This window comes from Vigna radiata, chromosome 7, assembly GCF_000741045.1.
Source record: "Vigna radiata var. radiata cultivar VC1973A chromosome 7, Vradiata_ver6, whole genome shotgun sequence".
NCBI classification, from domain to species: domain Eukaryota; kingdom Viridiplantae; phylum Streptophyta; class Magnoliopsida; order Fabales; family Fabaceae; genus Vigna; species Vigna radiata.
In genome coordinates, this window is record NC_028357.1 from 51,059,411 (window position 1) to 51,086,942 (window position 27,532).

The window sequence follows — 27,532 nt, forward strand, 5'->3', positions numbered from 1 at the left end:
ACTAATGAGCACTTGCTTCAACCAATTGTGATTTTCTAGATGAGCGGTTCATCTGATTACGCTTAAAATGGGTATCGGAGATCTTAACCTACTTCGATACAATAAACTAGGTAAATTAGTCAAATAATTTGAGGTTACGTGTGGCATCAGACTGCATGCATGCGAGGGTTCAATTTCGACTATGTTGTCATTGTTCATTATATAGTCTATCCCTAGAAAAGTTCCTGTCTAGATATTAGCTAGTCTTTTTACCAAGCGAATGCACGAGTTAATTTGATTTTAAATATTTATTATTACTAAAAAGATGTAATAAAAATAATGTGACCTATTTAAATTAAAAAAATGAATAATATCAATATATCACGTGCATTTTCAGATGTAGATAATATAGTATTCATAATCAACTAACAATGATTTAAATGTTTGAACAACAATATTAAAAGAATGGGTAAGAATTATATCTATCATTTGAATTTGTTTTGAATGAAAATCTACACCTTCAATAACATCTTTTGTAACATTGTTTTGAAGGGTAGGTTTTTGTCATTTGACAAATTGAACTAAATCATGTACAGGTGAATCAAATTATATATGCAATTTTCCTTTCAGCAGGCCTTAACTTAATATAAAGAAAGCAAAAAATCACCAATGTCTTAAAGTTAGATTATGTAGAGATTAGAACAAATCAATTTGGCTCCGATCAATGGCTATCAATCAATATATATGTAAATCTTTATTTTCTGAAATGATTGCATGATTAGAGTTACTTATACGGCAATGTCTATTCCTATCTTTAGGGGTACTATGATTTTGATAAATGTTTTATCAAAGCATGCGTCTGCACTCGTGCAAGAAAAGCCGCAGAGTAATTTCTCTGTTGGAAGTGTGGAAAGGTATCAAATTTGTGAATCACCTAGTGTTGTGAACTTCGCTTAGAAAAATGTTAACCAATCAATATACCTAATAATAAAACAGAGTTTTCATAATGGAAAAATGATTGACCTGCCAACTTGTAATTATTGGGGAACAAGATTTTGGTTCATTATTTGGGGTATGAAAAAGGTATATCATTTAATTCTTCTGTGCCTTTTAGCGTGAAATGCTTTTCAAAAGTCTACCATACAAGTCTTATCCCAAACAAGAATGAACAAAAAGATGAAACACGAGCAGAGGATGTTGAAGCGAAAAAGATTGATGAGAACAAACACAGCCAAAATCAGCAGAAGCACTCAAAAGTACAGCTATAGGAGGCTCTTGCAAAAGGAATTTGTAAACTTGTTCGTAATCAGTTTTAGAAGTATCAGACATTATGATGTTTGTGATTATTCAATACAAAAAAAAAAAAAAAACAACTTACAGCTGCTGTCAGTGTTTCTATACTTAACTGTTTTGATGTCGTATATGTTTGGGGATTATATTTCGTATCATCTATGTACATAATAAGTATTCCCAAATCATCGTAAATGATCATTTTAGATATACCTGGATTTTTCCTTTAATCAAAATTAAGAAAAACACAAGTAATTTAAAATTTTATTAATTTAATCAAAATACTATTTAAAACTAACATAAATATTATTACAAATTACACCGACTTTTTACGATTGATTTTTATGTTAACAAAAGAATTCGTCACCAACCTTCTTGTGTAAATTCCCCTCAACAAAAAATGATAGTAGAATGAAAATGTAATTATTTGTTAAATCATAATTTAATATTGACTTTCCATAAACTAATATATAGGAGTTTTTTTTTTAAAAAGAAAAACTTATCGAAATATAATTTTTAATTCATATACAAACTAATTTAAACATATAGAAAAAATATTTCATATTTTTCTGAAAATACTTATGAATAAATTTATTGAACACAATTAGCTTTTGGGTAAGTTAGAGATTGATTGAGACAGAACAATTAGTTACAAAACTAATCATTCATTGTGAGAAAAGAGTTGTGAGCTTGCTATTATTGGCTATGAATAATAGAAAATGGAACCCTACCAAACCTGCCGTTTTAGATTTCAATAAATTTTGCGGGTTCCACCATTATGGAGGAAAATTCTTATTGATCATCATTTCTTAGTTATACTTTATTTTCTTCATCATTAAAATCATTATGTCGTACTTATATGCCTTTAATAACTTTATTACTCCTTCAATTCCTAAATACAAGACAATGACATGTTTATTAAATTATGGATAACGATTCTAAATTATATTAGAATAATTTTTTTAGTTAAAAGAGCTAAAAAGAGTTTTTATTTGAGAAAAGTGTTCTTAATCTTTCGATTCCAAGTATGTTAAGACAATATTAAAATTAATTATTGTATTAAAAAGGTATCATTTTATTTGAAGTGAAGCTTTTTTAATCGAGAGCTAAAAGAGTTTTTTTTTTCTTTTAATTCAAAAGTCTTTTTAAATAATATTGTTAAAATTAATTATTATATTTAAGATATTATCTATTTTGAATCTCAAAATTTCTTTTTCAATTTTATCTTAAAAAATTATCGTCAAAGATGTAAGAGTTTATAAAATCATATTTTTAGAGTTGATAATATACTTAAAATGGTAAGATTTGATTTATTTTAATATTAAAATGTAAAAAAGTAAGTAAAAGTTTTATAAATAAATTTTACGGTTTAAAAACACATTATCTTTTTAAAAACTTATTCTTTAAAGCTTTCATACTTCTCTTTAGGTTTTCTCATCTACATTCATCTGTTTGAAGATCATATATTTTTAGATCGGAGACTTTCTATTTTATATATGGTTTTTATTAGCTGTATAAACTCTTTTTATCTATGTTTATAATGTAATGGTTATACCTTGGACAATTTTAATATATAAGAGTTTATGCAAACATTGAATTATCTATATTTTTGACCATTGACTTTGTGATGCTTTATTTTAGTAGTATTGATCTATTAAAGTTATCTAATAAACAGTAATTAAAGATTAATAAGATCCAATCATAGTATTTGGTAGAAAAGGAATTCGATGAAAAAAAAAGCTTGGTTAAAATGAAAAAAAAAGGAAGAAATTCAATGATATTGATTTTTCATATGAAATTATTTTCAACTGTTTGAAAATACTCAAAGGAGATGGTTTAATGGACAGAAGTGATAATAAAGTCCACCAAATAATTTCAAAAGTTTGAATAATTATCATATGCAAACAAAATGTTACTTTCTATAAAGAAAATTTTCGTGTTTAATGTGCTCTCTTTCGTTAGAAGCAAACTCTCCATGGAAGGTAAATATAATTAACTCGTGAAGTGATTAAAAAAAATGGTTGAAAATAATAAATTATAAGTATGACTTTATTAAAGACTTTGCTTTATTAATTAAACATTTTTCTTTTTATGTATGAACTTCTAAACCTCTAAAATAGTATGCATAAATCTCTCCGAATACTCAGCGAAAAAGCTTAATTCATCCTTCTTTTCTAATTTTTTTCGTAAACATTTACAAATAAGTTTACGCAACCGGACTCTAACATCTATTGGATTTATGAATGTTTTATAAACATAATTTAAATTATGTTATTATTAATAAAAATAAATAAAAATATTTAATTATTTTTATTAGTGTTGATAAATTAAACACAATATCTCTTTATTTATTTTATGAACTCTTTTTTTTCTACCACATATTTTGCTCTAAATCAATTTCAAACTAACTTATTTTTTACTTTGTAATAAAATATAAACATTTTTCTTTGGATTTTTTTCTCGCGAAAATAATATATTTTAGAAATATTTATATTAAAAAATACATGCATAATTTGGAACTGTTTTTTTGATAGTGGAAAAGGGTTTAGTTGGAATCGCGCTGTCCGCGCCGTACGGAGTCATCTAACATAACGCCGTTTACGTCAATCTTATTTCCAATTTTTATTTATTTTCTTAAATAAGACTTTTACTTTATATCAAAACAAAACGCATTAAACTTTAAATTTTTAACTTGTTTTCTTATATTGGTTAATTTAATTTAGAAATTTTCCATTAAACTCAAGGTAATAATATGCTAACACATACTTTTTAACAACATTTTAATACAGTTATTTTTTTTATTAAATTTAAAATATATAAATACAATAATAAATAAGTAAAAAATAATGTATATATTATAACAAAATATTATAAGAAAACCTATATTAAAATATCTTTTTCCTAAATTTAAACAGTATTTTCATGTGAGCCAATAATGTCTATAAAAAGGAAGTAATAAAGTATGGTGGTGTTATCAACGAGAAACTCTTTATTCTTTTAAACATGGCAACAAGTAAAAGGTGTCTTTGGGAGGCTTTGAATGGCAGAAGCGAAGGATCTGGCGCTGAAACTTTGGTGTTGGCTCATGGCTACGGAATGGAGCAGTCGATGTGGGACAAAGTGGTTCCCTTGCTTGCCGAAAGCTACCGTGTTGTTACGTTTGATTGGGTTTGTGCTGGAAGTGTGAAGAATGAGAAGCTCTACGACCCTGTGAAGTATTCCTCCTACGAAGCTTTTGCCGATGATTTGATCACTCTGGTGCAGGAGATGAACCTCAAAGATGTCACTTATGTCGGTAGCTCCATGTCTGGCATCATTGGTTGCATTGCCTCTGTCAAAACTCCTCAACTTTTCAAAACCCTAATTCTGGTTGGTTCTTCCCCAAGGTATCTTCTTTCTTTTCTTTTTTCCTCAACTCATGCTGCGTTCGTTTTGCTTCATCTCTATTTTTCACTTTTCACATCTTTTTAATTTCTATTCACTTATTCTTATGGTTACTGTTTGCTGTCAGTGCACCAATCAGTAATGATTTAAAAAGTCCACTGTTACTGCTGAAGAACATGGATTGTCGTTACTTTCGCCTACAGTTATAAGACTGTAGGAAAATTAAATAGAAAAATTAACATTTTTTTAACCATTTTTTAACAAAGCGTGATAATTTGTAATTGGTTTTTTTAAATATTTTTTAAATATAAATTTAAATAAATCAATAAAATGGTTCTGTTAAAAAAAAATTATAAAAAAAAATTATAAAAATATCATCATCCAAAAAAATAAATGTCTAAAAGATAAGGTCAAAAACTGTTGGATGATATATGAAAAAGGTTATAAAACAATAAAATTTTGTAATTTTTTTTAAAAGGAAGAACAAAAAATAATAAAGATTAATATTAAATGAATGTAAAAAATTTATATATGTTAAAATATTAATTTTTAAATTTTTGAAGAGGCTAATAAATTAAAAAAATAATACATGAATATCTAGTATGTAATTTTTTATTTGGGTTGTATTAAAATTGTCATATTTTTTTTTTTTGCTATTTTAAGTTATCATAAACTAATCTTATAAACCTGATCATTTGTTAAATTTTTGTTGGCATGATTTAATTAATTGATCATATATTTTATTTTCCGGTCAAATATTGTATTTAATTACGCTATTCATAGGTTACGGTTTAAAGAAAATTTGCGGTAATAAAAGTTAATACTTACCCCTTCTCCATGATGTATAATAAATTTTCATAATAGCTAATTTAAACGTTATATTAAAGCAAATTGTTTTACTTGTCATTAAAGTCAGAATAAAATATTTTCTTTTATCCTGAATTCTAATATAAGGAAATAACTTATAATGCTTGTTAACTTAAAGTATAGTCGTAATTTATAAATTTATTTGTAATTTTTAGATTGTAAACTGTTTGATTGAATAATAACTTCCTTGATGTAATAAAACTTAAAAGGATAAGTCCTTCTAACTTTTTGTTGGTATATATATTATGAAAAATGATATTTTATCACCATTTTTTGATACCATTTTTACACTGCATATGTGTTAAAATGTGATTGGACGATTTCAAATTAAAAAAGTTGAGACAAGAGTATATTTGGAAGAGAAAAATCAAAGTTTGTTTTTTTAATTTGAAATCGTCCAACCACATTTTAACACGTATGCAGTGTCAAAATGGTGTCAACGGTGTTAAAATATCATATTCCATATATTATATATACATAGTTTTCTGAATTCAGATGGTTACGAGGGAGGCTTTAACAGGTCAGATATAGAACAGTTACTATCGAACATTGAAAACAACTATGAAAGCTTTGTTTCTGCATTCGCTTCATTGATAGCAGATCCAAGCAATGAAGAAAGTGTGAAGAAATATGAAGAGGGGTTGAAGAATATGGGAGGTGAAGTTGGTCTGCCCTTAGCCAAAACCATATTCTATTCTGATTGGAGAGAGATGCTTGAGAAGGTGGAGACTCCATGCACCATCATTCAGACCAAAAAGGACGCTGCTGTTCCACACAGCGTAGCACTTTACATGCAGAACAAAATCAAAGGGAAAGTTAGGTTGGAAATCATAGACACACTTGGCCATTTTCCCCAGATAACTGCACACCTTCACTTTGTCCAAGTGCTCAAGGCTGCTCTTGGTTCATAAGAAATCGTGTTATGTTATTAATACATTTTTAATGTTTTATTAACATATACCAAGAGGCATTTATGCATGGTTTTAGTTTTCTTCCACTTGGAAATGTCATTAATATGAATGGCAATCTCCCCTGTTTTCTGCCATCCGTATAGACACTCCATTTCCTTGAAATTTCGATATTTGGTTTACATCTATAAGAGTCAAAGGAGAGATCAACTTCACATGTTTTCTTGTACGTGATTACATATGTAAGAGTCAAAGGAGAAATCAAATTCTCATGTTTTCTTGTACGTGTTTTTATTTGTAAGAGTCAAAGGAGATATCAAATCACATGTTTCCTTGTATGTGTTTACATTTGTAAGAGTTAAAAAGAGAAATAAAATTCACGGGTTTTTTTTTTTTTTTTTTACGAATGTAGGCAAATTTGAAAAAGAAATTATGGATGCAAAAAAATATTTTTACTATTGTTTTATTAGCCTATGAAAACTCAATTAAATTTCAAAATATTTTAAAATTTCGTTTACATGTTATAAATATTTTTTATTTTAATGCATTTCTATTTTGGAAGATCGTAATCTTAGCCGTTAATTTTCACCAAAAAGAGATATCTGAGCCAGAGTCCAATGCTCGTACCACGAATCCTACGGTTGAGAAATTTCCATGAACGATGGAATGGACGAAAGTACGAAAACACCCTCATTTGTTAGGGTAACTTGAGAAAGATAAGTAGGGGTAAAATTGTCAATGGAGAGGAAGGTTCAGTCTGGAAAATGTGATGGAGAAAGTGTTGTATAGCACTCGATCCAGCACAGCATTAATGCACAACTATGGAAACGCAGCTTCACGTCCTCTCTCTCCAGACTCTGCTCCAAATGCCGTCGTTTCTAGAACTCTGTTCCCTTGGCTTCTCTGTCTTCGTAACCGAAAGGGGGAAAAAAGAATTAAACGCCGATTTTCGCAACCAATTCTTCTGCGTCGAATTGGACAACCAGAAATTGTATCTCAGGTCAATTTCCCCACCTCTTTCTCTCGATGCCGACGTAAACGAATCAATCAATTATGTTTTTCGTGTTTAGAGCATCCCCCAAATTATCAATTTATCGCTGTGCGGATCGGGTTTGTGTGGGTAGAATTAGTTCAGTGGCATTGCGTTGAAGTTGTGGAATAGAAGGGACGTAGTATTGAAAGGATGAATTCCAGGGAGATGTTGTAATTTAGGGTAGAACTTTTTCTGACAGTGATTGGGAGCGGAAATTAGAATTGGCCAATATATAGGCATATGTTGAGATTTAAACGAATTTTGTTTGCTGCTGTTTGTCGGTTATCAGTGTAATTTACAGGAGTGGTCTGCTTTTAAGAACAGATTCATGGGAAATTGGCGATAGTGTAATTCTAAAAGCATTCCGTAAATTATCGGGCTAAGTATAGGGGAGTGTGTGTTGCTGTGTGAATTTGATATATACTGTTATATCTCTCTGAAGATACCGCCTATAGGCTTGTGAATTGTGATAACTCAAACCTTTTAAGGACGTTGACGTTTATGTTGTCTCCTATATGGTTTTTATAGAAAGAGAAAGATATTTTTGTTCTGGTTCTTGTACAGCATATCTTCCACCTTTTGTTCTTGCTCTTAGTGGATCCTTAGAGAGAAAGTTAGTCATATGACGAATCAGTTGACAGATGAGCGGGGCAATTGTGATGTGTTGAATTCTGTTTAGAAGATAGTAATTCAGTGATCGGCTTAGCCACTATTATCATGGCATTTGTGAATAGTTTTGTGTTAATTCCACTCTCTGCATCAAATATGGTTTGATCCTTGAAAATAAATGATGACAGTTTATAGTGTTTGTATGTTTTTCAATTTGTGCACTTCTGCTAGCGAGTACACGCGCATGAATGTATGTCTCCGTCACCTTTTATTTTCACAGAATCTACTTTCTGTCTTGTGGCGTTAACTGTTTTCTTAATTTTCACTTCTATTTTACAGTGGCTTTTTATTGTGTTTTTCTTTATTTATATTTAATTTATTATTATTTATTTTCTTGATCAGTTTTTGCAGGAAATAAAGATTGCATCTGAGCGTACTTCATTCACTCATCCCCAACTTAGTCGCCGTCGTGGCCAACAACATACTAATGCACATGGACTCTTCCTCCGACGAGGAGGACGGCCGCCGCAACCTTGTTGACGAAAACCACCGCAAACCTTCGTCCCCGTCCTTGGCCGCCGCCTTCCACGTCGAAGATCGCTCTCCACGCTTCTTCCGCCGGAATTTCATATACCAGAAGAAGTACATTGTCGCAATCCTCGCTTTCCTCCTCGTCATCCTCTTCTTCTCCGTCGCCAATTTCCACAATATCTTCTCAGCCTCTTCCTTCCAATTTGATTCCATCTCTTATCGAATGAAGGAATCTGAATTGCGCGCCATTAACCTCTTACGGCGACAGCAGCTAGGACTCTTAACCGCGTGGAACACCACGCGTCGGTCCAACGCGTAGGATCCGAACCAATTGGAGGATCTGAAATCTGTGTTGTTCAAGCAGATTTCCCTCAACCAAGAGATTCAGCAGGTTTTGTTGAACCCGCATTCCACTGGGAACATAGTTGAGCCTGAGTTCGATTTAAACGCTACTCTGAATGGCGTTGTTTACGATAGGTGTAGAACGGTGGATCAAAATTTGTCGCAGAGGAGAACCACCCAGTGGAACCCTAGGGATGGTAAATTTTTACTTGCTATATGCGTGTCTGGGCAAATGTCTAACCATTTGATTTGTTTGGAGAAACATATATTTTTTGCTGCTTTGTTAAATAGGGCTTTAGTGATTCCTAGTTCCAAGGTGGATTACCNATATGATAGAGTNNTGGATATTGATCGCATTAACAAGTGCTTGGGGAAGAAAGTGGTGTTTCCGTTTGAGGAGTTTTCTAATTTAAAGAAGGGTCACATGCACATTGATAAGTTTTTGTGTTACTTTTCGAAGCCTACGCCTTGTTACTTGGACGATGAATGGTTGAAGAAGTTGGGGGGTTTAGGTGTGACTATGAATAAACAAGAAGCTGTGTGGGATGAGGATACCCGNAATCCGAAGAGCAAGACAGTTCAGGATGTGCTGGGGAAGTTTAACTATGATGATGATGTTATGGCCATTGGGGATGTGTTCTATGCTGAAGTGGAGTCAGAATGGGTGATGCAACCTGGTGGGCCAATTGAACACCAATGCAAGACTCTCATTGAACCTAATCACCTTATTTCACTCACTGCCCAACGGTTTAGTCAGACATTTCTCGGAAGGAACTTCATTGCATTGCATTTTCGAAGACACGGGTTTTTGAAATTCTGGTATACCCTCTCTTTCTTTCATTTCCCCCTTGTAATCTATCGTAACCCATATAAAGTTAGAATTTAATTTCTATGCATTATCAATCTAAAAAGTTTTGAAAACTATTCAACTAGTAAGAAATCACTATAACTAACTTTTAATGTAGCTATTGTAAATGTCAGCAAAGTTATCATATTTGAGATAGTGCAAAATTTCTTTACATTGATAGTGCCATATTACTTGAGTATGATATGCATCGTGTATGTATTATGTAAGGTCTGAACTTTGCATGCGTGGCCTGGTTGTTTGTGACAAGTCAATTGCTAGCAGCATTTTCATGACTACATTTCGAAATTCTGCAATTTGGTTTGTTCATCCTTAACTTTTCCACCATTATGTTGTCTCTGATGATATGTTTTCATGTTTGCAGTAATGCTAAAAAGCCAAGTTGCTTTTACCCCATTCCTCAAGCTGCAGATTGCATCTTGAGGGTGGTTGAAAGGGCTGATGCGCCTATTATTTATCTTTCTACGGATGCAGCAGAAAGTGAAACTGGATTGCTTCAGTCTCTGGTAGTGTTGAATGGCATGCCTGTTCCTCTTGTAATGCGTCCAGATCGAAATTCAGCAGAAAAATGGGATGCTTTGTTGTATAGGCATGGTTTGGAAGGAGATACACAGGTGAGATGACAGTGTTTCACTTTGCTTTTATGTACTTTTTTAAGTCTAAGTCCAGCTCTGATAGTGACCTCAATATACCTTCCATGTCTAGCCTTCTGGTTTGCTTGAAATAAATAAAACTGTTTACAAGACTATATAATTGACCATGCTTTTCATTGCATAATTGCTTGTGGTCTACGTGGAAAAATCCTCACATTTTTTTGTGCAGTTAATGTTGGGATTATCCTCAATTCCTTGAAAACCATTGATTTGTTGTAGATGTAACTATTCTCTTTCTGTCATTCAACCTTTTGCATTAAAAAAAATATAAAAATTTAAGAACTTGGGCATTATCAACTTTGTTGGTTTCAGTTGTCCTGCAGTGACATTGGCTTCTGTTTAGGAGTAGAGGTCTAAGAATACTGGACCATAGTTTCAGTTAATTTAGTGCAATCACTGAAACAATATGTCGTGGCTTATAGTAAAAGTTATTTACTGCAAACTTCTGATTGCATGGTTCTTTCTTCTCAACAACACTGTTTTTACTACTCTTAATTTCTTCGCTGATGCGCATGTGAGTATTTTCTTGTTGAAGGTGGAAGCTATGCTGGACAAGACTATATGTGCCATGTCTAGCGTGTTCATCGGAGCCCCTGGTTCCACTTTCACCGAAGACATCCTGCGGCTGAGAAGGGGCTGGGGATCCGCATCGATATGTGATGAGTATCTTTGTCATGGTGAAGAACCAAACATTGTAGCGGAAAATGAATAACAACAAAAGCGGTTTTCTCAGGGACCAGCTTGTATTTGTTGTGCCATGATTGAGATTTGTCAATGTGAGTAGTCTTGTAAGATAATAGAATTAGCGATGTTACGGATAAGTTTTGCTTGTTATACATTCTTTTGTTAAAATGATTATAATTTGTATTACCCACATTGATCCATAATTTGCCCTATTTCAACCTTCCATTTCTCATTCCTCATCGTTCTGTATACTAATTATAAGACACACGCTAACCAGAAATTACTAACGAGTAGCTGTGCTTAGAATGGATTATCTGAGTTTAAACCAGTGCTAAGCATACCCATGATTTGTTGCCGTCACTTCAAATATTGTTGTTGGGATATGAAGAAGGGACACCGGGTCACTAGGTAAGTTGATGAAAAGGCATTGTTTCAAAACTTTCACGGCCTTGGTATTGGTTGATAGACCAATTAGAAAATATTGGCCATTAGGCCAATTTATGCCCTTTTTTTGTTTTGATTAAATAGGGATTTTGCTGTAATTTTCCTGGTTGGTATGTTGCTAGTTATTTTAATTATAATTATTTTTTGTTAAATGTGTTTGATTAATTGTTTTTTTTTGTTAATTTTTGAAGTGACTTAATTATGGGTTTAGTTTAGTTTAAATGGTAATATTGAATAGTTGTGAGATTAAATATTGAATGTTGTTTATTTTTTATAGGGTGCATGATGATAGGATAGGAGGCAGGAGAAAGCAAGCCGAACGATAGGAGGCGGGAGAAAGCAAGCCGAACAACAGGAGGTAGGGAAAAGCAAGCCGAACAACAGGAGGCAGGAGAGAGCAAGCCGAACGATAGGAGGCAGGGGAAAGCAAGTCGAACGATAGGAGGCAGGGGAAAGCAAGCCTAACGGTAGGAGATAGGGGGAAGCAAGCCGAACAGTAGGAGATAGGGGGAAGCAAGCCGAACGGTAAGAGGTAGGAGGAAGCAAGCCGAACGATAAGAGGTAGGGGGAAGCAAGCCGAATGCTAAGAGGCAGGGGAAAGTAAGCCGAATGGTAGGAAGGGGAAGCAAGCTGAACAGTAGGAGGCAGGGTGAAGAATTGTAACTGATCGGTTGAAGAGTTATTGTCTTATGGCGAAGAAGATAAACGGGAAATAATTATAGTAAATAGAGCTATATTCTAAGAAAATATTCAATGTAAGATAATTATAGTAAATAGAGCTATATTCTAAGGAAATATTTAGTATAAATAATTATAGTAAATAAAGTTATCTTTTAAGAAAATATTCAATATAAGTTGGACGGAAAATAATTAGTATAAAATAACTAAGGTATATTGTTAGGGTTATATTTTTTGTTATTGAGTTTGTTGACAATATTTGAAAAGCATTGTAGATTAGAGCATTTATAAACATGTAATTTAGATGTTTAAAGGATGTGAATTAAAGCGATTATCATTCAAACAAATTTGATGAGAACGTTTAAGGATTTTAAATTTTTATTGATCATAGTATAGTATTTGTAGAATCAGTCGGTGGAAATTCCAATACCACCCTACACTGTAAACCAACCATCGGATGTTTCTCTCTTAACCCCATTTTCTCTTTCCGCAACCCCACAAAAAGGTAATTCCCAGAAAATAGGTATATTGAAAAGTATTTCCAAATTTAAAATTGTCTTTCATTTTTGGATTTTTTTTTTTACATTCTAAGATAACTACTCCGAAAGATGATTCCGAAACCCATAATAATCATTCTAAAATATAAATATTTTGAAGGGTATTTCTGGATTAAAAATATGAGATGCAGAAAGAAAAAATGGAGGTGCTCGAAGAAGCAACCCTGACCCTCTCATGGCAATCCTAACCCTCTTTTATTACATTGGAAATAATAGATACTAGCGGGCCTTTTCTTCCTGACTTTCTACTATTACTAAATGCACTTCACTAAGAGGAAAAGATTAAAAGTATCCTACCCATTGCACCATGCAACGCTGTCGTTTCTCTCATCATCCACATTTCCACTGCAGAAAAAGAAGAAAAAAATATTTTGAAAAGTTCATTCTAAAACATATTATATATGTTTCAGAAATACGAAGAAAAAAAATCATAACATTTTAAATAGAAAAAGTCAAAATGTTTAAGAAAAGATAAAACAAATTTCATAAGAAATTAATAAATTTAAAATATAATTGAGGTATTTTTCATAACACTCAATTTCAAAATTTTACTCATTTTATTGATAATGTAAATGTAAAAAAAAATATTAAGAAAGATGAATAATAAAACACGAAAAGAAGGAAAAAGACTGAACACCCGAAATAATGTAACATGGGGCATGGTTTGCAGTTTGTTGACTAATTTAACCCTGGAGGGAAGAGAGCGAAGAGTTGGGTGAGGGAGGAAATAGAAGAAAAGTGAGGGGTAAAAGAGTGAGAAGGTAAAAAAAGAAATGTGTAACAAGCAGGTGGTAATAGAGGCGTATTGGTTTTCAGAGGTATATCAGAGAGAAGAATGGTAGTGGGTGGTGTCAGAGTTCACCGTTTTCTCAGTTCACTTTCTCTTTCTCGCTCTCGACCTTCAATCGCTGTCTCTACGCGACTATTTTCCGCCATGGCTGAAGAATTCGTGAAGGGAGCTGTTCATCCAAACGGCGTCGCTGTCATCACCCTCGATCGCTCCAAAGCACTCAACGCCATGAACCTAGGTTTTTTATCTTCTATTTTGTCCTCTTCGTTTCCCTAATTATGCATCCTTTTAAGTTGAGAATTTTGTTCGGAGATTCGCTTCTGGAATCTGGACTGTTTAGTTGAGCTCGCTTTTATAGCAATACGCAATTATAGTGGAGCTCATCGATTAGTTGAAAATTAGTTATGTGATTAGTGTCATAAGGCCTTCGAAGATTGGGAGAGTGCGAAATTTGGGTTATTTGTATTGAATTTTTTGAGCGAATGACGATTCTGGGTATTGACTGTGCGACATAGAATGAGAAAAACTAGGTCTGGATCTGTTTTTCTTTTGGTTTAAATCATTGGTCATTTTCAGTTGATTAATTATGAGGGCTTATTTTTTATTCGTTTTTTTATTTTTTTTTAATTTTGATTTGCAACGTTTTGTGGTGCAGATATGGATGTAAAGTATAAAAGTTATCTTGATCAATGGGAATCGGACCCAAGGGTCAAATGTGTACTGGTTGATAGCACCTCGGCTCGTGCCTTTTGTGCCGGTATGATTGAGTCATCGGAGAAAATACACAATTCATTGATTTTTAATGCGATTCTTCATTGATGAATTTTTGTAGGTTAAATAAATAGATTAAAACACGAGCTTCTTTTGCAGATATTTTTTTTTTTTGAATTTGAGTTTTTTTGGTTGAATGCTAGTAAGGTTTTGAGAGTCACCATTGGTGGTCAATGCAGGTATGGATATTAAAGGGGTTGTTGCTGAAATACAAAAGGACAAAAACACTCCTTTAGTGCCGAAGGTCTCATATTATTTGTTTTAATCTCAAATATGTAAATATACATTCCTATCCAGTTTCAGCTGTGATGTACTTCCTTGGATATATTGTTTGCATCTTTGTCAACATCATCATCTTTTCTCAATGCTATCCTAGTGGTTTATAGTTTGTGTTTCATCAAACAAAATTTTCTATGTTCTCAATAACTTTCTTACTCGGTAACCGAGATCTTAGTTTATCCGCAGGTGGTGATGTGAAGCAGATAACAATCAAAAACAATCTATCAGATATGATTGAGGTCTAGTTGTGTTCTTTGTAATAATTATACATGCCTTCAGATTCATACCCTTTCTCTTTATTGAAACCATGTCAGTGCAAAATATATACCTATCCTATTGGAATGTTTTGCACTTATTGACTAATAATGTCTATATTTCCACTATACCCTAGAGAAAGCATTTCCTACACTGTAATTTATTATATGTCATTATTCATGGCTAACTAGCTTTTATAGCTTCAACTTATAAGATAACTGGTAATTTCCAGTTCTTGAAGGATTTTCATGACCAATTAAGGAGGCTTTTGGAAGAGTTGGTTTGAGGTCACAAATGTAGTTTATAACCTTGTATGCTTTTTGAAAGCTTATTTCCATTAGCTTCATGGAGAAGTTAATCAAATAAGCTCTTTTTAGCTTTTTCTAATAACTTTAACCTAGCTTATTTGCTAAGAGCTTATTGAGTTAGTTTTTAATTAAGTTGTTCACCCAAATACATCCTAAATCAAAAATAAAATGTGCCATCTTAGTCTGTGGATGAAGAAGCTATGTATGCGACTTCTTTTTTTCTACTTTTTTTTTGGTAAGGCCACAATATATCCTCACTCCTGAAGGTGTGCAACCAATCCCTGCCCAGGTTTTGGTAGTATGTGTGTGGCTGTGGCCAGAATGTGCTTCCAGTTCAGGCCTATCAGTGCCCCTTCTGTCATTACAGGATTACCCTTTTGACAGTCTTTCTTTCCCTTGACACTGAACTTCCTTTGGGTGTTTTACTTTACGAGACTGCTAGAACTGCATTTGTTAAGTCTTACTAATTGCCGTCAACCAAGCAATGTAATCAAACTCAAGAATCTAAATAAATTCATGGAAGCTTCATAAACTTGTTTGAGACTCAACTCCTAAGAGTTTACCTACTGTTTGAGATCAGCGCATATCAATCAGAATCTGTTGGAGATCAGCATATATCAATCAGAATCATCCCATTTTGATTTGTACAGCCCATAACAGGAAGGATTTAATTTAAATAAGACAGGTTTATTTCCTTATTTAGGTAGAGCATTTATAGAGAGAATTATTTCCTTGATTTTAACAGATAGATTAGTGTCCAGGTTTATTCCCTTGTATTCTATTTATACCTGTTTTCTAATTTTCCCAAATCAGAAAATATACATCATATTTTCCACACCTAATTATGAAATAATTTTAGAAAAGAATAATCATAAAATTTTTGAAAAGATAAAATTCCAATTTCTCAATTAAACAAAATGAAGTTAGAAAGTATGATAGAACAACTTAAATTATACAAAAATGACCAATTCGAAAGTTAATGTGATGAATTCATCACACTCTGAAGTTGAGTGTCAAGACCACAAAATTTGTGATGATATCAAATTCGTCAATTCTCAATTCCAATTCTTATGCCCTCAATTCCCAACTAATGCTGCAACTTTTGAGCCTAAAACAGTAAAGGAGGAGGCAAATGTGCTTGAAATGAAATGAGTTTCTGAAAAGAACCAAAAAAGGGAAATAGTGGACCAAATGGTGCTCTTTTGGGGACTTTTTGGGGCCTGTTTCTGTACATAAATCAGACTTGCTAAATCAGCCTTGGAATCATTATTTTGTCCGATTTTTTAAAATCCTTGCCGAGTTCATCCAAGTTTGGCCTTGTCCAGGCTTCCTTGCAAGCTGTTGCATATTCAGACCCTAATACTAAACAATTTAACTTTGGTGTTTGATAACAATGCCGTGACAATTATGCATTTTGCTGTATGTTTCATATTTCTATGACCTGTTAATCTACTACCTAATTGTAATTTCATCTTATATATTTTAGGTCTTCACTGCTGAGTATTCTCTGATATGCAAAATTTCTGATTATCCGAAGCCTTATATAAGCTTCATGGATGGTATAACAATGGGTTTTGGAATTGGTTTATCTGGTCATGGCCGCTATCGCATCATAACAGAGGTATGCTCACCTGGAAATAGTTGCCTAGTTTAATCATGAATTGTCATTATAGATCCTGCAAATGACTTTTCTTCTACTTTCTCATCTACAGAGAACCATTCTTGCCATGCCAGAAAATGGAATTGGTTTGTTCCCGGATGTAGGTTTTGCTTATATAGCAGCTCAAAGTCCAGGGGAAGGATCTGTTGGTAACTATATATTTTAAAATTAATACAACATTTTAAGTTCTATATTGCTTTTGCAAGACTAGCTAATGTGTGGATTTGAGGTTGTTAAAGCACTGATGGTTCTCTTTCATGTTTTTTTGGTGTACGATCCTGGTGTAATCTGCATAATGAATACATGTTTGCTTCACCAGTGAAGCATTCAAATTTACTCTCAAGTTTCCGCTAAAATGATTTTTATTTGAAAATTTTACTAATTTCAGGTGCTTATCTTGGATTGACTGGGAAGAGGATTTCAACTCCTTCAGATGCAATATTTGTTGGTCTTGGAACACATTACGTACCATCTGGAAAATTAGGTTCATTCAAGGATGCCCTTTTGGCGACAAACTTGTATGTTACCTCTATCCTTTGACCAGCTATTAAGGCTCTATTTAAGAATATTGCCCCCATTGACTTGAGGATACACTGCCAGTTTTTCTCGTGGTTTTCTTAAATGTTTGTTGAAATAATCTTCCATTTCTACTGACTTTGTCACGAAGTATATTATATGTAATTGCAACAATTGCATATTAACGAGCCTTCCAATCTTAAAGATATAAGGATCTTGCGCAAAACTTATTGGTTATATAGTTCCCAGGATCCACATCAGGACATCAAAGTACTTTTAGCAAGATTTGAGGCCAACCCAGAGTCTGAATCACAGTTGAAATTGCTGTTACCTCAGATAGTGTCTTCATTTGGCGGAAATAAATCAGTCACTGAAATCATTAAGGAGCTAAAGAAACACCAGTCAAGCACCGATCCTAATGGTATGATTGACATGAAATGTCCCGATACTCACTGTTTTGTATATTAAATACTGAATTACAGTTAATTGTCAGACTAGTTGTAATGTTGTATTTTGCTATTTCTAGTCGTGGAGTGGGCTAGTGAAGCTCTCGAAGGCATCAGAAAAGGTGCTCCCTTTTCCCTTTCCTTGACCAATAAGTACTTCTCTGCAGTTGCCTCTGCAGTGGGTAAGAATCGCATGGAACTATCCACGGTAAGCACTCTTTTTTAAGGGTGAGGGTGGTTAATTTCCTTGTCTTCAAACTAATTTATGCGTATTCCATTTGCATTGGGAACTTCCAGCTTAATGGCGTAATGAAAACCGAGTATCGTATTGCCTTGAGGTCTTCACTGCGACATGATTTTTCAGAAGGTGTCCGAGCAGTGCTGGTGGACAAGGATCAGGTTCTCTATTTTTCTTATGTTTTGTATATTTTAATCTAGGAGACAAACTCCAACTATAGGTGTATGCTAAGCCAGGAAATATAGTGTTATTACTTAAGATATTATCTGTGAAACAAAATCATACCAAAATTATCCTTGCTCTTGGTGTTTGTATTGATGCTTTCATTCTTCCAAAGCTCGGAAAACACTTAAAGATCCAGTTGAAAATACGTATCTCTGTTTGATTATTTTTCAATAGTTATGTGTAAAAAAACTAAAGGCATAAAATACCTACTTGGATACTTATATTTTTATTGGTTGTTTTCGTTTTCCTTACCATTCAAGTGCTCTTCCGCTTTCATATTAAAGTACTACCACCGTTGCGCACCATCATCATTTCATTGCCTCTGCCAGCACGCTCAATTTCAAAACTATATGAAAAAAATTATCGAACATTTTGATATTTTTCCTCCGTGAGATGATTGTGTGAAATAATTTTGAAAAAGAACAATAAAATCAAATAGGCCCCATATATTTCATTTTTATGGGTATAAATCTACAGTTCTAACTTCTAAGTATTCAGAAATCATATCTGGTCCTTGTCTGTGCCCATATATTTTCTTCAATATATGGTATATGTTGTTTCCAACTTCGGTGATATATTCAGTAATGTTTTTCACGCAGAACCCAAAATGGAAACCATCAAGCCTGGAGGAAGTTGATCCGAAAGAAGTGGAAGCCGTCTTTCAGCCATTAGGACCGGAGGTTGGGGAGTTGAAAGTGTAAGTTTAAAAAGAAAGTGTACTCTTCTCATTTCTCAAATGCATTAAAGAAATGTTGGCACTGCATAAAATAAACAGATGCTGTTTCATTCCAGTCCTGACCTAGCGTGACATTTATTGTTCACCATATGATAACATGAGATCCATGTTTTTGAAAGTCAAAGGACGATGTACCTATCATACCCATTTAGAAGAAATGAAGGCTCTGCTTTCCTTAATCGACATCTCTGAATGTACTCAGTGAGTTACACTATTTATCTTATATTGAGTATTTTATATGATCTTTTCAATTTTATTTTTCAAATTAAATTTAATCAGTCATAATTCATCTATGTATTAGTGTAAGGATATAGTCATTTTTAATGCACTGTTATTTAAATCCCTGGAAGTATTATAATATATAGAAATGCATCTAAAAGTGATGTATAGAACTTGTTTGTCATTTAGTCTTTGAATTCAGAATGTTAAATATTGTTAAAATGGCGACGATAGTTAAATTTAAAGAAGAAAATTAGTGTAAGTAGTTAAATCTAGGAACTAAAATGGAAGAATGTTTACTTAAGTGCATCGTTGACTTGAATGACGATTCTAATAGTAGGTCTAATAAGTGTAAGTTACGTTCTAGGACTTTACCTTTAAATTTTAACAATTTCAAGAATCTAAAATTGCAGTTAATTAGTTTTTTTTTAGAACTAGAGTGATTGTTTATTATTAAAATAAAAACCACATCTTCGTTACTTGATTTTCTTTTCACGGTTCAGTCACGTAATATTGATTTCAGTATTCTGTATTATATTAATTGAACTTGATGAGACAAAAATAATTGAAAGTTAATTTCAATCCGCATAAAATATTAAAAGATAAAATTCTATTACTATAAAATATCGTTTAATTGAATTTTTTTTTTCAAAATTTATCGTTATAGACGATTGTTTTCTAAAAGAAATTATCTAATGTCACATTTATATATAAATAAATGTGATAGAAATTATTAGATCAATTTGTTTGGTTGTAGTAAAACTTAAAATGAATATATATAATTAAACAGTTGGTTTGATAAAATTATTTTATCATATTAAGTTTGGTTACAGATGTAATTTGAACTTACATAATATAAAATTTACCTTTTGTTTTCTTTCAAATAATTTAATTAAAAAATACATTTCAAAGATGACATAATACCGATGCACATCACTATTATTATCCATAATAATCCTTTTCAACACTCGATTTCAAGAAAGAAACAGGGGCATAAATCTCGGCAAACATCGGGTTAACTACTAACATACAACAACTATCTTTTTTTCTCTGACGTCACTTTCCAGTCAGTCAGAGAGTTGAGACTATTTACAATGTATTCCAGCATTGTTTTTTAAGGTATATTTCTTCTCCAAACATAAAACATAAACAAAACACGAATAAAAAAGAGATAAGACAGCTCCGTCTGAAAGTGTGCGAGACACAGGAAAAACTCATCACTAGGAAATAATATGGATCATCTTTTACCCTCTTACTGAAGCCTGGCCTTTCCCCCTCGATCTTGGAGTCCTTTGATGTTTCTTTGAATTGGGCTTCACAAGCAGCAAACTTGACATAACATAAGACAAAAGCTCTTCACGGTGAGAGAAGGTAAAATCCAAATGAGCATATTCAAATTCATTATATGACACATCCACACCAGCATCCTTCATCAATTTATAGTGTCTCTTTACCATTGAAGATCGTATTACCGTGTCTCTCTGACCAGCAACCAGATCAACAGGAATGTCGATGAGTCCATAATGTTCACCCAAGTCCAAAGGCTCAGGGGAACCATATATTTTCATATTATATGCATTCCCATAATCAAACATTCTAAATCTTCTAGTACGTTTCATCTGTGCAAGATGGAGAGCAACACCAAACGATACTCCTGGCATATCATTCATGTTGTAATGGGGTAATCCTAAAACCCCAACCCAATTTGAGCTGTCCCCGCCAGCAACATAAGCTACTAAAGTTTGAACCAATCCTCCAACTGCAGGTAGGTGTTGCAGGTCCCTAGCTAACTTGTTAACAAGCATACGGAAAAACCTTGTTGGTACATAGAAGGCTGGGAATATACGAGATAAAATAGGGCCCAGGTAAAACAACACATGCTCCACCGCAGAAAAGAGTAGGCTTGAGTCATGATGAAAACCAGCAGGTGATAACAAAACCAATCTTGAAAGTCTGTGGGGCTTTGATTTTAACCTACGCGTGACAACATACATTAACATAGAAGCTCCTCCCAAGCTATGGCAAATTGCACAGAGCTTATAAAGTTGATCGTCATTACTTTCCTCCTCAATATCAGGCTTACTAAGCCTCAATTCAGCAGTTTTTACTTGATGGATTTTCTCAATCAAAGCAGGAATATCCTTCGTCCCATATTCATTGATGGAATACTTCCAGTATCTGCATTACATCAATGTCACGGGAATAAAGAATACGGTAAAAATAAACTACATTGTGTAAGACAACACAAGACAAATGAAAATGTTTTGCTATAAGCACTTACTCACGAGAGGAGATATTCTTGTTGACATGTTCCCTAGAAACCAGGCCACGAATATTTCCCAGAAATACATCAAAGCCTGATAATAAACAAACATACATGTAATAATTCTTCAAAAATAGATATTATATTGAGATGCATATACTATTTTGACTGATGTAATAGACCTTGATCATAGGCTGCAAAGGCGGGAGAGCCAACAACACCATTAGATACCCAACTGAACCAAAAAAGTTTAACTTGTTAGACTACCTCTATTGTCATAACATTATTCTGGCATCCAAGCACAACTGAAACAATAGAAAAAAATTCATGATTCAGAGGGAGGAAATTTGGTACAGAACAGAGGAGGCAGGATAAAATCTAAACAGAAAAGCTCTTCAGTCCTATATGTTATGTCAAAATCACAATTAATATGATGCAACACAAATTTACCCAACCACTATTCAGGTCTCTACTTTATATTCATATGAGAAGAAATACTCTACAAATTAAACCCAGAGTAGTAAAGATTGAGACGGCAACATTACTCACCCCATTGATGAATCAAAGATTCCATGCTGAAGATAAACAGCTTTACGTGCATGTCGCCTGTGAAGTTAGATTTCAGACATTAGACTCTACACCAAGCAATAACAATAATCAAGTCTTCCTATTGTCATTTCTTTCAATGTTGTCATAATCATATATAATCTGAAGGATAAAATTGTGTTATAACCTTCAAAACCCTCTACCTTCAGTGCAATATATTTATTTCAGGAAAGAGCCACAACTTTAAAAAGAATTACAACTACCAAAAAAAGCCGCATATCATATTAACTTCACTCCATACAACAATAGAAAAGAAGTTGAGATAAAAAGATGTCAAATGATCACGGTAAGTTCAAAATCAAAGAGGATGGATGATTGCACTTACGGAACTCCATACTTTTCCCTAAAATATTGTCTAATTTACCTAGGAATTCTTTCTAGAAGAAGAACGTATCCATCGGCAGTGATCACACGAATAGCTTCGTATGGATACCTGAGAATTAAAAGTACAAGTCATTAATTGGAGTAGAAAGATCTTGAAACGAAAATGATTGGCGCAAACAAAGGTCTTTACTTTACCCTAGCTCTGTTATAACATCTTGACATGTCCGGGCATCTGTGTTCAGAGACGAACGAAAACTAGTATTCCTTTCTGCAGGTGCTGAAGAAACAGATGCATCCTCAACAACATCATTATCAACTAAAATGGGCCTTTCATGAGATGAAAACAACCTGAATAAAGTTCCAAGAGCTTCTGATGGGGAAAAGAGAACATGTATAGACTTGTGAATAACATCAAAAACAACCTCTATAAATATCTCCATGGCCAAATGAAGATCCTGATTGAAAAAACAAGAAAAAAACCCAAAAGTTACATATACATACACGAGAGTAGTCAGCTAAAGCATACATATACGGTCAGAAACACAACATAAAGTAATAAGGATAGAAATTTCTGCTCAACCTCTATGACCCCACGTCTCCTATCAGTGGCACGATGAATAATTTGATCCTTGAGGCTTTGCACTCCATTGGGTGAATGTGGTTGTGAAGGATGTTGACAACCAGAGATAGATCGCGTTTTTGACACTCCAGAATAAACTAATTGGAAAAGACGAAATGGAAGACCCATCAAGAACTGTGTCAAGAACTGTAGAGGAATCAATATCCAATCCGTCTGGTGTCTACCGTAATCAGCAAAAGCAGCTCTGGGGACTCTAGAACTTCGAGACAAGGTAGTTTTAGGATATTCTTCATATTCATCACTGTCTTCTTCTTCTTCTCCTTCTTCTCCAGATAAATATTCTTGGCTTGATACATCAGAATCCAAAGAAAGCTCATGAATAAACTGATTGAAAGAGGACACGCCACTAAAAAAGGCAAGGAAAACAATGTCAAGAACCGTGTACATGATTAAAGACAGGGCACATTATAAAGTCGTGAATGCTCACCCAAATGTAATCCAATGCAAATTATAAACACAATTAGTACAAAAGTATGTTCCACATGAAGTAAAAAAAACACTGAACACGTCTATTTCTCATACTGTATGAATAAGATTTCACAAAGAAATATTTAACAAAACTGTTACGAAAACGAAAACAAAAAATTTACTTTTCCATCCAACGTGGAAAGCGTGGTCCACGAAAAGTTGGCCGGAGCTCCCAACCCTGAATACCTTCAAGTATATTAGCTTTCCCAGGTAGCAGTGCTAACACCAGAGCTGAGACACCATTGATCAGTCTCACAATAATGTTCAACGACTCATAAGTAAACGTCTTCACCGACCTGCACCAAAATTTAAATTTGGGCACTCATACAATTAAGTTGACAAAAGAAAAATCAGATAAAATTTGGCACAGAGAAATCCATTGCTATAAAGCAACAAGTAACATGAAAAGATTTAGATTAAGATGTCAAGCATTGGTCACCAAACATAATGATAAAATGGATGGCAATGGAAGATAAAGGTCGTTACTCTTTAGTAACAGCGAGGACGTCATCAACAAAACGTTGCATTTTGAATCGTTGGTTTGAAATAGAGAATTTGAGAATAATGGCAATGCAGCGAAGCAAGAAGAAAGAGAAAGCGAAAGCGAAACAGAGAGAAAGAGAGAACCGATTCCATTCGTTTCTTGGGTTGCGTTGCGAGGGAAACTTTGGAGGAGTTTAAGTCGGTGAGCGCATTAAACCGTCCCTGTCTCAGATTCCACGTGGCGCTTCTGATTGTGACAAGTGATTCGTCTCCGTCTGTTCTCACCGTAGATCACAGCGTCGACTTTTCTGGGCGTTACACTTCCTTCCATGCAACACATCTTGTCCTTACACGTGGCTTAAGGACAGAGCATCATCATCCACAAAAGAATGACAATGCAAAGAGTAATATTATTCACTCAGCTTACCTACTGAATGCTTTTAAATATTAAATTATTTAATTTCAATCAATAATTTAAACTTAATTTATAATTTCATTGCATATCAACACAGTGCGGAATGATTTTTTTTTTTTAATTTTAATAACTCAAGTTTTGCATTTCACATGTATAACATAAAAACAAAAGAATTCAAAATGAAATAAATTTTATTACATTTTGTTATGGATAAAAGAAATTAATAATTATAAAAATATATAACTAAATTTATTATTTACCATTGTTAATTTATTAGTAAATAAGATAAATATATATTTATCTTGGTCAGAATTCCTTCTAAGACACAGGAATGGAAATTCATCTCATTTGAGATATATGATTATCATTTGCTTAACAAGTTTTCGCATAGAAGGCTTGAACATACATTGTCTTTACTTGGATTATCTGTGTGTGAAAAAGTTAGATAAGATACCTGTAATTCCAATGTGATTAAATCATATATTTTTTTATACAAAGTTCTTTAAATCTTTTATATTTAATTTTCATTTTTTTAGTTTTAATGATTATGGTCACTTGTAAATTTCTATTAAGATTTTTCATTGCACTTGTAAATTTCAGGTTCTTATGGTACATTGATAAATTCCTACAAAAAACTTAAATTAAAAAATAATAAAAAAATTACAACAAATTTGAGCTAAGGTAGGTAAATCATTCAAAGTAAACTATAAGTAAACAAGGAAAGCAATAACTGTGGTGCTTTTGGTACAGCTCAACAGGCTGATGTAGTCACTCATCTTAGAGTGGCTACCAAAGCTATCTCTGAATCTTTTTATTAAAGTTGGAGAAAATGACTCCTAATCTGAATAGGAATTCTCTTAGGAAAAAGAAAGAAATTGCCTCTCCCAACAAATAACAATCAATTTTTTATAACAATAAATTTTAAAGAAAAAATATATTAACTCTATTGACTAACTTACATATTAATTTATCATCTAAAAATTATTAATCTCAAAATAATTAATATTCTTATCATTAATAATTAATTTAGACATTAATTTTCTTGATAGTTAAAATATTAATAATTAATATTAATGATTAATTTAAAATATAATTAATCATTAATTATAGTATTTTATTTTTATTAGTGACTATTTTAGAAATTAATAAATAATTACTTTTTGTGCCTAAAATTAATTATTTAAATATATTTTTTACTCTAATAAAATGATAGTGATTATGACATAACTAATAACGGATTGTTTGCGGTTTATTACTGTAAAAGTGAGTGAATAAAATGAATAGAAAAAAAAAATACTTACAAAAATAAATAAATAAAACACTTAATTTTTCTCTTTATATAATTTTAAATAAAAATTCAAAATTTTAGATTTTTTTTTTATTGATTTTATCATTCAAAATTTTAATATATTTGATTTGTTTTTTCTTTAATTAATGAATCAGGTTAATGAATTTCTATGAAAAAAATAATTTAAAAGTCATGCCGTCCCTAATAAATATTTAAAGTGATATGTTATTTTAAACACAAAGTTAACAACATGTGATCTTACACAAAAGTCATAAAACTAAATTAAAAATTAATTTATTTATAATCAATGAGTTCATGAATTAAAGAGAGTTTTCTAAAAGAAGTTAAGAATTTGAAAGAAGAAAAGACCTCCACAAAGTGCTAATAAGAAATATGACAAAGAAAAGAGAAAAAAAAATTAGAAAAAAAGCCTACAAAAGAGGAATGATTGAAGAAAAACTTAAACAGTTTGTTTGAAAAAAAATAAATAAAAAGCACAACAATTATTGTTGTTGTAATTTTTTGTTAGAATGTTTGAAATATTATAAAAATTAAAAAAAATAACTAGTTTATTCTATAATGATGTAAAAATATAAATGAGCTAACTTAAGGATTTGATGGTCAAACTAGTTCATTAATCTAATCACTTGACCAATGAGAGAGTTACAAATAAGAAGGATAATTTATATATATATATATATATATATATATATATATATATATATATATATATATATTACATAAACACAACCTTATACACATATATACTCACACATATTCACACACAATTATTACACAAACATACACATACACATACAAACACATATTCGCGCACAATTATTACACATACATACCAAGGTTATCAAATTCAAGAATTTACGTAAACTCGTAAGAGTCGAGTAAACTCGACTAGTAAACTCATAAGAGTTTACTTCAGATGAAAAAAAATTATATAAACTATCTTAATTCAAATAAGTCTACAAAATTATATAACTTCAAATAAATACAATTTAGAGATATATTGTTCATAGAAATAAATATTGTAAAACATAAATACTTGAATTATTGTCCTTAATTTTAATGTATTTTATTAAATATATAATAAAAAAAAATTGTAGAAGGGCACAAGAGACAGTGGCAATCAGGTCATGAAACCCTAAAGCCAAACTGACCTAGTTTTTCTTAATTTTTCCCCCTTTCAAGCTCGTAGAATCGCTCCAAACTTGCGATTCTACATAATCCTTACACAGAAAACAAGTTTACTTCCGAGTTAACTCGGAAGCCATGTCTAGAAACGTAAACTCATACGAGTTAACTCGAGAATTTGATAACCATGACACATACACACGAAAACAGACACAAACCTACAAACAAACACACATATATAAACATACACACGTCTACAAACACATAAATTTATTACACAAACACACATAATCATATTACACACAAATATATAGTTGTGTGTAATATGATTATGTGTGTGTGTGTGTGTGTGTATATATATATATATATATATATATATATATATATATATATATATATATATATTACCTATACACATACACACATATTACACACAAACACACATACACTCAAACACATATTCATGGATATAAACTCTCAAACAAACACAGACACATACACACAAAAAGCGCATACACACACAAACACACGTAACACTTATATATCACAGATACATACACAAAAACATACATATACAAACACATAGACATGTGCATAGAGACACGCACTCGGAGACACATACACTTATCCAC

At 32.4% G+C, this 27,532-nt stretch overlaps 3 protein-coding genes and 1 pseudogene across 9 annotated transcripts; 3 read left to right on the plus strand and 1 right to left on the minus strand.

The window, feature by feature from the left end:
- The first annotated feature begins 4,194 nt into the window (after positions 1 to 4,194).
- LOC106767323 (strigolactone esterase D14) lies at positions 4,195 to 6,766 on the plus strand. The gene is made up of 2 exons (XM_014652185.2): positions 4,195 to 4,655; positions 6,002 to 6,766. Exons 1-2 carry the CDS (start codon positions 4,273 to 4,275, stop codon positions 6,429 to 6,431), a joined length of 813 nt encoding a protein of 270 aa, XP_014507671.1. The 5' UTR covers positions 4,195 to 4,272; the 3' UTR covers positions 6,432 to 6,766.
- A 445-nt stretch (positions 6,767 to 7,211) lies between these two features.
- Positions 7,212 to 11,414, plus strand: LOC106765591 (annotated as a pseudogene).
- Positions 11,415 to 13,625: 2,211 nt separating this feature from the next.
- LOC106768855 (3-hydroxyisobutyryl-CoA hydrolase-like protein 3, mitochondrial) lies at positions 13,626 to 19,299 on the plus strand. Of its 5 annotated transcripts, none has more exons than XM_014654216.1 (11): positions 13,626 to 13,852; positions 14,270 to 14,371; positions 14,565 to 14,629; positions 16,714 to 16,848; positions 16,940 to 17,036; positions 17,276 to 17,405; positions 17,646 to 17,824; positions 17,930 to 18,057; positions 18,147 to 18,248; positions 18,912 to 19,009; positions 19,105 to 19,299. In XM_014654216.1, the coding sequence occupies exons 1-11, from the start codon at positions 13,660 to 13,662 to the stop codon at positions 19,118 to 19,120; spliced, it is 1,245 nt and encodes a 414-aa protein (XP_014509702.1). In that variant the 5' UTR covers positions 13,626 to 13,659; the 3' UTR covers positions 19,121 to 19,299. The 5 variants fall into 5 exon arrangements, with proteins under 5 accessions (XP_014509702.1, XP_022639917.1, XP_014509703.1 ...); XM_022784196.1 differs by adding an exon at positions 14,851 to 14,903 and having other exon boundaries at positions 14,565 to 14,609; positions 18,912 to 19,299; XM_014654217.2 differs by lacking the exon at positions 14,565 to 14,629 and adding an exon at positions 14,851 to 14,903.
- Positions 19,300 to 20,180: 881 nt separating this feature from the next.
- On the minus strand, positions 20,181 to 24,231 carry LOC106767475 (gastric triacylglycerol lipase). Of its 3 annotated transcripts, XM_022784199.1 has the most exons (10): positions 24,055 to 24,230; positions 23,691 to 23,864; positions 23,265 to 23,446; positions 23,041 to 23,177; positions 22,656 to 22,915; positions 22,501 to 22,569; positions 22,080 to 22,136; positions 21,713 to 21,765; positions 21,549 to 21,624; positions 20,181 to 21,445 (listed from the first exon to the last, which is right to left on the minus strand). In XM_022784199.1, exons 1-10 carry the CDS (start codon positions 24,093 to 24,095, stop codon positions 20,512 to 20,514), a joined length of 1,983 nt encoding a protein of 660 aa, XP_022639920.1. In that variant the 5' UTR covers positions 24,096 to 24,230; the 3' UTR covers positions 20,181 to 20,511. The 3 variants fall into 3 exon arrangements, with proteins under 3 accessions (XP_022639920.1, XP_022639919.1, XP_014507866.1); XM_022784198.1 differs by having other exon boundaries at positions 23,041 to 23,386; positions 24,055 to 24,231; XM_014652380.2 differs by having other exon boundaries at positions 23,041 to 23,446.
- Positions 24,232 to 27,532: the final 3,301 nt, after the last annotated feature.